The following is a 10,529-nucleotide window of genomic DNA, read 5'->3' as shown; positions in this document are numbered from 1 at the left end:
TGCTGAGGGCTCCAATGCAATTCAAGTACTTCCCTGCTAATTAGCACAACCTTGAAGGAAGTAGAAGAGATATCTACTGGCCAGCTTCACAGAAGAGGAAGTGAGTTCTCTGGCTTTCTGAGAGTCCCACGGTGGGTTAGGGAAGCCACCACTGCCAACACCTGACCTGGCTCCTCCCCTCTTACCCACAGCCTTCCCCAGAAGAAGGCCGTTCCTCGGCCTAATATAATAACAGTGCCCGCTGCTGAGCTGGACGCGGTGTCCAGCTCTGGCATTCTCTGCAGCTCCCATTCTCACAACTACCCCTGAGGGGCTGTCCCCCAACAATGTGAGGCTCAGAGAGGTTGACTTGTTTAAGGCAGCACAGCTATTAAGAGGTGGAAGTGGGATTCGAACCTGTCTGCTCTATTGGCCCCAAAGCGCTTTGGATCAAAGCACATAGAAGAGGGGCAGTCGTCCACCCTCCCAGGACCAGCGCCTCCTAAGCCCACGGTGCAGGAGGAAAGAAAGCTACCTCATGGCCACGTTGCTGCCGTCGATCACGATGGGTCTCAGAGAGCTGGCCGGGCCTCCGCAGTCCTCTTTCCCGGCTGCCCCCAAGGCCCGCCGGGCAGACTCCTGGACTCCGCAGGAGCCCCGGGGAACAAGCAGCGGGGCAGCGCTGGTGGCCTGGCCCTCCTGGGTCTGGGGGCGGCTGCCGGTCCGGATCAACTCCTGCAGGATGTCGTTGACCAGGGCGCCCTCACCCAGCTTGCCCAGCACCCGGACCACGTCCTCTCTGCTGTAGCCCAGCTTCTGGAAAAACTCCATCTTGCGTGAGGGCTCCATGCTGTGCCCGCCAGGCGCCTGGCTTGCTCCTCGAAGAGCCCCACAGGCATGAGCTAAAGGCAAAAGGCAGCCATCAGTGTTTCCTGGCGGGGCGAGGGCAGGTGCGCAAAGCGCCCTTCCTCTTGGGCCTCATCTGTCAGGAAACCAGGTTGAGTCTGTCCGGGGGTGGGGGTGAAGGGGGGAGGGATTTTCAGTTGTTCCGTGTGGTCAGAGAGCTGCAGAGTTGCAACCGCGCTGTTTTTACTAGTGCGCTCCCTTAGGTTTTCGCCCCACACCACGCCCCAGCGCCCCCTACCCAGGACACCCTCCTGATGTCGGGGCAGGGATTGAGCCCAGCCAGATCTATCCATGCCCGCATGGGGGCGCTGCCTCTGGTCCCAGCTACTTGGAGGCTGAGGCAGGAGGTTGGGGACACACAGAGTTGCTGCCTTAAAAAAATTAAAAATAAATAAATAAATAAAGAGAAGAAAAGAACACATTTAAGTAGTTTCTAATAATGTATTAATAGACGGATATAAGCCACAGAAAGCTCTTTGGGGGCCTCAGTAATATTTAAGAGCATAAACAGGTTGTGAAACCACTTTCTTCTTATAGCCAGAGTTGTTCCAGCAGGTGTTCCCCCCCACGCAAATGGTTCCACCCTGGGGCCTGCAGACATGCCCAGTCCCCGGGGCCCTGCACTGAAGCCCAGTGCCTTTCCCTCCCCACTCGGGCCCCTCTCCAGCTGTCTCCCACTGCTCACCTGCTCCTCCCAGGCCTCCCTCTGCCTGCTTCCTCCTGTGTCTCCCAGGGGTCTCCTTCCTGGAGCCCGTGTGGCTCCTGGTTGCCTGCGGGCCAGAACAAGTCTGCCCACACCACCCGTTACTTAGGGAGAGCCTCAGACCCCCTGTTGAGTACCCAAAAGCTCCAATGTTCTAGACCAGGCTGACAAGCTGCGTCATGATGCAGAACCCCACAGCGCACCTTGCTGCCCACCACTGTCCTTTCTGAGCCATGCCGATCTCTCCCTAGTTCACGAGCTTCCAGAAGATTCTCATCATTGTGCTTCTACAGGTGCTTTCCTCTCTACCTGGAGTGCTCCTGAGGGCTTAGCAAACTTCAAATTTTAGCTCTCAAATGCCAAATCAGAGCGGGCATCCCTGCCTATGCAGACAGGAGTAACCTGTCATCTCACTGCCCTCACCACACATGAAGCTGTCTTCTTTTTTTTTTTTAAACTTGCCACAGGGTGCATATGCTCACTAAGGAGAGAAAGAGGGGGGAAAAAATGAGAAAGAACCTCCCAGGCACGATCGCCTTACCTCAATCCCTTCTCTATTCTCCTCTCAGAGTTTTGGGCATGCACATGTAAGTGCCAGATGTTTTTAAAGCCTCTAGGTCTGGAACTCAAACCAAGCAGTCAGCCATGTGAGATTCAGTTGCCTTAACTACCATGCCAACCGGTTGCCCCGCCATTTATCCAGCTCTTCAGAGACTACTAATCACTCACTGGTATCCTCAGTAGTAGTCTGGCCTATTCGCATCAGAATCCCAGCATTCAGCATGGTGCCTGGTACATCCGAGGAGTTTAATAGATTTTTTCTTCAGCGAATGTCCAGAGCTAATATTTTGTCCTGTGTTCCCAATCTCACTGAATGGCCTCCCCTAGAGGTCCAAAGAGGAAATCAGAGTCACCTTTGACTTTTTTTTTCCCTCGCTTCCAGACGTTTTCCATAACGAGCCTCCTTTTACACTCACACCACCACCCTGGCTCAGTCATTCCCTCTGGATCAACGTTTGCGGATCACCTACTTGGCACCAGCACCCTGCAGGATCCCAGTTCTCCAAAACCAAATAATAAATGACCTAGTTTCAACTCATTCACCATCGATTTGGGAAAAATGACCAAAAAAAGGAAACCATGAATCATAGACCATGATCATACTTTGAATTAGAAAAATGTGCTTTCAGTGGCAGGTGGCATGGTGTTTAAGAGACTAGCCAGATCCCACATGGCTGATGGTGTATGCATTTTAAGTTTGAACCTCATGGCTTAAAAAACACATCAGATGTGTCTGTGTGTATGAGCATACCCAAAATCCCAAGAGAGGAATAAAAGGGGATTGTGAAATGCCCATCCTTAGGGAGTGATTTCTCACTTTCCCTCTCTCTGTCTCTCTCCAGTGAGCGCAGGTGTCTTGTAGCAGAACTAAAAATGGGGTCAGCAGGTGGCATGGTGGTTGAGGTGCTGGACTCCCACATGGCCAACTGTGGTTCGAGTCCCAGACTTGCTTTCTCACTCCCCCCCCTCCACTTCCTCTCTACCTCTCTCTCTCTGGTGAATGCTTGTGCCCTATAGCAAGATTTAATTTAAATACTTCTTTTTAAAAAAAGAAAAAAATAAAGAGAAATATGCTTTTGCTATACAGATGAGAAATGACTTTTTCCTCTGAGAGACAAAGAAAGACCAGAGAGGCCTTTACAGAGCTGGGCAAGGAGGGCAGAGCTGGCTTTTCCAAACCGAAGAAGGCTGCACTGTGGCTCCATGGGCTCTGAGGGATCCCTCGGACAGGCCCAGTATCCATGCTCCATACTCCACCTGCCACTCCCATCACGTTAGCCCCCACCCCCATCCCACACAGAGTAATGCCAGACTCCTCAGCACGAGAAACAAGACCCTTCACTGACAGGCCTGACCCACCTTCAATCTCTTGGCCATGGTCCTCCTCTCCAGGCACACCTTCTCTCTACCCGGTGACCAAGATGTCTCAGGACAATTGTCTCTGGCTTGGGCTTCAGCTTTGGTCCCAACTCGCTCATTCCAGCAGCTCACCCTCACCCCAGGATCACTCCTGACCCCAGAAGGCATTAATGCAGCTGTTCCTGAGTGAAGCACATACCCTCCACCACGCCAGCCTTGCTGTCACACCCCCAGGAAGCCATTCCTCTCCTGATAGCCACCACACTGCACGTCCACCCCTCCATGGTGCTTAGTTCAGTTTGGGGAAAAAAAAAAAAAAACAGAGAGAAGGGTAGAGAGAGGCTGGTAAGAGGAAGAGGATGGAAACTAAAGAGAGAGAAGGGGGCAGAAGACAGAAACCGATAGCTGCAGGAGGGTCTGTACTTGTGTATCCTTCCCCGTTCTCATGCACAGACCCTTATCTGACCTGTTATCCCTGGTGGGTGGATACAAGCACTCATGTTGGCAGGTGAGGACCTTGAGGCTAGGGTACACGGCATGGAGGTTACACCATGAGCGAGCGCGGGGAGAGATAGATGCCCTGTAAGTGTGGAGAACATCTATGCTCTGAGTTGTGTTCAGGATGGAGGGACATTGCAGAAATGGGAAATTCAGATTACAGCTGGGACAGGCAACTTCTCTTCAGTCATAGAAGAACAGCTATAAGGAGGGTTCTGGTTTCTTTTGCAACTTTGCATTCTGGTGTGACATAAATGTGAACATTCCATGATGAAATGGCATGGATCTCCTGCCGTGACCAGTGTAGCCTTCATTCAATGTTGCAGCTCTTCCAGAGGCCCTCGGGGTGCAACCCAGAGCACTTTCTCAATGGGGACATTCTAAGTTATGCTGGGATGAGAGAGCTGTTTTCACAAAAATGGACAGAAAGAATCACCCCCTTTGGAGATGTTTTCCCCCTCGAGACTTTAAAATTCACTTCCTTTCCTTTCAAAACTCAACAAGGAGGAGCAGGGTGGGATGCTATTTGGAGGAGCCACCGGACCTCGGAATCACTGCCTCACCTGCAGGTATGATGCTCCTTGAGCAGCAACACCACCAGCTACTGCTTTTCCTTCCTATTTTTAAGACCTAAAAGTCTGAGCAACTTGATTTGGGTTTTCTTCCTCAGCTTTGACTGGAAGTCACAAACGCAGAAGATGAACAGCACTTGGAGAACCTCATGAGCTCTGACCAGTCAGTGTCGCAATAGTTTCCTCAGTTAGTAATCAAGGTGGCTGTGGGGATGTGGGGTCCGGGAATCCAGTGCTTCAGGGGGCCTAACCAAACAGGAGGGAGAGGAGGAGGGGAGGGACGTCCCTAGTGGACACGGGGCTCAGATCAGATCTGTTTCTTCCAGAGTCAGCCAATCTAGGTGAGGGCCCAGACCAAAAGTCAGTGACCTCTGCCTGGTAGAGCCTTGAGAAAAAGGATGAGGGAGAAACTGAAAGAAGAGAAAAGGAGAAGGTTCTAGAGAGCCGAGAGTTGGTGGTGCAGCATCTCACGGTTACAAAGGGCTCCCTTGCGTATTCCCGCCCCTGGAGGGGGAGGTGCTACCTCACCGCTCATGCTGCGGATGAGGAAACTGAGGAACAGAGGCTTTGGTGACTTACCCGGGCTCCCACAGCTAGCAAGTGGGAGAGGCCAGGCTCCCCAGGGCCATGATTCCCACTGCTGTTCAGGCTGAGGGCACTTGGTGCGAGGCCCATTCACGTCATTAGCATTTGCTGGCCACCACCAGGTGCCACAAAGCAGGGCACGCCATGTGCCAGCCTCAAAATGAGCATGTTCAGCCCTTGGCTCTGCCCCCTAAGGGTGTTTCCAGCCAGATCCACAGAAGTCCAGGACATCCCGGCTGCCGGATGAAGCCATCATGATGAGACAATCATCCCGCCCCAACTTCTCAACTTCCCAGAAGGTTTCGGGCTCAGCTCAGCTCTGGAGGCCCTCAGCAGAGCTGTTGGATTTTGAGGAAGTCTCAGAGAGGCAAAGGCTTCACCCCAGGGCATTTGTGTTTTTTTTTTTTTTTGCCTGCCCCTTCCCTTCAAGAAAATTCGTCATATATTTTAAAATTGTGGCAAAATATGCAGAACACACCATTGGCAGTGTTAAGTGCACAGTTCAGCAACATTAAGTACATTCACATGTTGTGCAAACATCGCCAACTTCCCTTGCCATATCAGTGGATTCTCTGTCCCCATTAAACACTAGCTCTCCATCGCCTTCCCCCTCCATAGGTGAATACTCTTCTACCTCTGTCTCTCTGCATTTGATGACTCTAGACGCCTTGGTGAGCGGAACCACATGGTGCTTGTCCTTTTGTCACTGACTTATTTCATTTAGCACAATGTCCTCAAGGCTCATCTATGTTGTAGCACATGTTGAAATTTCCTTCCTTTTTAATGCTGACAAGCATTGAATCCACAGACCACGTAGTGTCTACCCATTCATCCAGCAATGGACACTCAGCAGTTTCTGCCCATGGGTGTTGGGAACAACGGTAGGCTGTAGACAGTGGACAAGCCTGGCCTTCTGTTTTCTTCTCAGACTTACCCTCTGCTTCTCTGTGCTGCAGTGGGTGACCTAGGGGCATATGTGTAAGTACCTACAGCCCTGACCTCCGTCCTGGGGTAACTCTATTGAACTCCACACTCAGCCTACTGGTATGTCAGGCATTGGCCCTCCAGGGTTGGTGTCCCTTGGTCTTGGAGTGGAGCTCATAACCTTGGCAGCACAGCTGAGGTTGCCAGGGAATTAGCCAAAATTGCCCTTGCGGCAGTCAGATTGTGTCTTAGTTCAGTTTTGTCACTGGCCTTCTCAGAGCCCACAAAACCATGCTCTACCGAAATGCTGCCAAAAGTTTCTGATCTGTGTTCACCCAGGAAACTAGACACTCCCAAATCAATGTCTAGTCCGGGAGATGCTTTTATGAGCATGGAGACAGGGTCACAAGGTACCTGAAGGGCCGGCCATATAGTGATGCAGTGGTAAAACATTCCACTCTCTCTGCGAGGCTGACTCACAAGGGAAGGTTGTTGGTTCAAGGCCAGAGACCTCCCCAAATATGCAATTTGCACACCTGCTCACAATCTAGTGTAGCTGAGGCTCAGGGTGGATCATGGTTTTGAAACTCTGTCCAAGGACACTGCTATTCTTGTTCTCTCTCCGCTTCTGTCTCTCTCGCTCATGGAAGAAATAAATAAATTCCAAAAAAGAAAAAAAAAAAAGTGTCTTCTGGACCAGCCAGATGGCATGGTGGTTAAAATGCTGGATCCCACCTAGCTGACTACAAAGTTCAGGTCCTGGACCAGTGACTTGAAAAACACACCAGGTGTGTGTGTATGCATGTCCAAAATCCTGACAGGAGAATGAAGGAGAAAGGATTGTGGAGTGCCCATTCCCCCAGGGGTGCTTTCTCACTTTTTCTGTCTCTTTCGGGGGAGTACACATGCTCTATAACTAATATTTTTAAGTGCCTCCTTCTGATTTCAAACATTAAAATATCTTCAAAGGCCTCAACAGTAGATTTTATTAAAATGAAGAGTTTACTCTTACCTCCACAAAAGCCATCTGGAAGTTGAACACTGTCTTTGCTAAAATGAGCAAAGATTTCTCCTACAGGAAATTAAAGATGCTTACCTTATTATTGTATTTGACCACTTAAAGTAATGAAGGTGCAAGATCTAGGATCATTCAGGGCAAGCTGCACCCAAGGACTCCATTCCTCTGCCCTTCTCCTGCCCACAGGGACTGAACCCGTGGTGTCTGCCACATGGCTGCTGGCCAGGGGATGGACGCTCACCAGCAGGCTGTGTCCCTGTCTTCACAATGGATACTGGTCCAGCTGACTGTGGCCTTCACGGCGATGTTCTCCTGCCAGCCAGGTGCCTGTCACTGGGGCCACTAGGATCCACTTTGGGCCAACACTCCACTTCCCGCACACCAGCTCACATTCAGCTGCAAGGGTAGTTATGCTCTGGTTTAAAAAAAAAAAAAAGGAAGGAAGGAAGCAATCAGATGAGGGCGGGGGACTTGAGTTTGCACCTCGGCATGAGTCACTGAATCAAAGTCCAACAACACGCGCGTGGCGTGGGCAGGCTGCACAGGAAACCAGCAGAGATCCAGGAGGCAGAAAGTGCACAGGATCTGAGAATGAAACTCTGGTTCCAGACCCCGCTCCTGCCTCCAGCTGGGAAGTCTCTGATCCTGGTGTTCCTAAGGAAAGCTGGGGCTCTGAACTGAACGAGAACACAGGCTGTAGGAGGCAACAGTATCTGGGTGGGGAGAGGGCAGAGATGGCTACCAGGAGAAGGTACATGGGAAACAAAGCCCTGGGGTCAACTCTGTTCCCCCTTCACAAGAAGGGGGCCCCAAGCAAGCCGTCAAGTCCTTCAGACTAGGGGTCTCGGGCACCTACCTTGGTCAGGGTCAATGTGACCCTTGCACCTCCCTGCCCCACTTGGGGTAGAGGTCACGTCTCACTTCCTGTGGCAGGTGGAGTCTAAGCCCAGACCCTCCAGGTCCCAGCCTCTGTGGCTCATCTTGCAGTTACAGACAGCAGACCCAGAACTTAGTGATCATCTCCTGAATTGGGGGATATCCATCGGGGTCAGAATAAGAGGGAAGAACACAACCACCAGGCAGCAGCCCACCTCCGAGCAACCAATGATGTCTGACAGTGACTCGCCCAAGCCACGTGGTCAGCCAGCTGGGAAGGCTGGACCCAGAAGCAGGTGTCGGTGCTGAGGAAACCAGAATGGCCACGTCAGCTGGATCTGGCTGCTCGTCTTTATTTCTTCCCTGCCTGGCTCCCAAAGAGATTTGAAACCACCTACAATATTAAAACACAGAGAGAATAGGAAAATTGAGATAAAAATTAAAGTGCAATCAGAAATTATTAGGAAAAAAGAGAACATTGTGGGGCCACCACGTGTGGCATGGTGGTTGAGGCACTGGACTCCCACGTGGCCGACCGCAATTCAAATCCTGGACCTCGCAGTTTGCTTTCTCACTTTCTCTTGCTCTCTCTCGTATGTGTGCCCTGTAGCAAATAAAAATAATAATAATAATTATAAATAAAATTGAATAAATAATTACTTTTAAAAAAGAGAACATCGTACCAAAAAGTCATAGTAAAATAGTCACAGCATCAAAACAAAAGTTCTAGCTTTGAACTTTCTGGCATGGTGTATTTTCCAGTAACAACTATCATTTGTTGAGCACTCACAATATATTTGGTACATTGTACCAAAGTGTCCCAGTCCCCACAACAACTCTATGACTAGGAAAAATTATTCCCATTTTGAGATGAGGTTATAGAGATTGAGAAAGGACAACTAGATTGCCAGAGCTCACTCAGTAAGTGGCTGAGTCAGGACTGAAACCCGGGACCACAGAATTCTAGGACGTGCTCTTTTTCTTTTCTTTTTTCCCCTAATTTGCCAGAGAGCATGTGTGCTCACTGGAGAGAGACAAAGAAAGGGGGGCGGGGAAGAAAAGTCAGAAAACACCTCCCAATGCGGAATGGTCACACTGCAATCCTTTCTTCTCTATCTGCCCCACTTCTCAGGATTTTAGGCGCGCACACACACACACACCTTGAGTGTTTTCCAAGTCGCCAAGTCTGGGACTCAATCCACATGGTCAGCCATGTGGGACTCAGCCACCTTAACCACCAAGCTGGCCCCAGAACACAATCTTTATACAAGCACATCACCTCTGAGGGCCCAAAGCCCTAACAAAACATGCATGTTGTCAAGGGAAATAGTGTCCCTTGAAATTAAATTTTAGGAGAAACCTACATGCTTACATTGAGTAATAGCGGACAATATCTTCAGCTCGAGTTCTAAAGAAGATGCCAGAGTGATCTTCAGATGTCCATTAGACTTCCCCCACTAAGTAAAAACTGGGGGTATAACCTGCTACCTCAACTCAGGAAGGTGTATCTATGAAAGAAGGAGATAACATTGTCCACGAGATTTATTTTCTGATTGTCCAAGCCAACTAAGCAATGGACTTTGAGACATCTAGCCATGGGTTCCTTGGGTGATCTCTTTCAAATACTAGATGGCTGAGCCACAGTGATTTTAGGTATTGGATAGCAGCCAGTTAAAGAAGAAATTAGCCAAGAAGATTATCAAATGCCCCTGTGCTATGAGCTTAATAAAAGGTGAACCTTTTGGAAGAAAATGGAAGGACATCCTGTGCTCTTGGGTTGGAAGAATCAATATAATCTTCTGTAATGATACACAATGATTGAATGTAAAGAATAAAATTTAAATAAATAAATTTTAGAAAAGAATCCATTTCATGAAAATGTCGGTCCAACCCAAATTAATTTACATATTCAGTGTGATTCCAATCCAATTATCTGAAACATTCTTCTCAGGAATAGAAAAAACAATTACAAAACTTGTCTGTAATAAAAAAACTCTTATTGTCATAGCAATACTGTACCAAATGAAAGTAATAAAATAGGAGGCATCCCACTACTCCATTTTTTTTTTGGTAGAGGTTTTTGCCTTAGGGTGCACATACTCACTGAAGAGAGAGAGACAGTGAGAGGGAAAGTGAGAAATTAGCCCCTGGGGAGGTGGCCATGCCACAATCCCTTCTCCTCCCAGGATCTTGGGCACACATGCACACATGCCCAGAATGAGTTTCAAGTCAGTGGGTCCAGGACTCAAACTGTGGTTAGCCATGTGGGAATCTAGCGACATAACCGCTAAACCATCTGCTGGACCTCACTACTTCATTTTTAAGTATATTATAAAGCAATGATGATCAAAACAGCATGATACTGGCACACAAATAGATACATAGACCAATGGAACAGAACAGAAAATCCAGAAATAGACCCTAAGTTATATAATCAACTGATCTTTGATAAAGAAAATAAGACAATGCAGTGGAGAAAAGAAAGTCTTTTTAGCAAATGGTGTTGGAAGAATTGGATATTCACCTACAGAAAACTGAAACTGGACCT

The 10,529-nt window shown here is 49.1% G+C and overlaps 1 protein-coding gene across 1 annotated transcript in view; it reads right to left on the bottom strand.

Moving 5' to 3' along the window:
• The window catches only part of ZC3H12D (zinc finger CCCH-type containing 12D), a 32,176-nt gene extending 23,706 nt beyond the window's left edge, over positions 1-8,470 (bottom strand). Inside the window, 3 exon segments of the mRNA XM_027769945.1 lie at positions 515-881; positions 7,347-7,520; positions 8,197-8,470. Of these exon segments, the coding sequence (XP_027625746.1) occupies positions 515-828 (314 nt within the window). The 5' untranslated portion in view covers positions 829-881; positions 7,347-7,520; positions 8,197-8,470.
• Between the last annotated feature and the right edge of the window lie 2,059 nt (positions 8,471-10,529).

Source organism: Tupaia chinensis, unplaced genomic scaffold, assembly GCF_000334495.1.
Source record: "Tupaia chinensis unplaced genomic scaffold, TupChi_1.0 Scaffold000014_1, whole genome shotgun sequence".
In the NCBI taxonomy this organism is placed as follows: Eukaryota; Metazoa; Chordata; class Mammalia; order Scandentia; family Tupaiidae; genus Tupaia; species Tupaia belangeri.
Note: the sequence above shows the minus strand (reverse complement) of the source record. Positions and strands in the feature narration are given on the sequence as shown.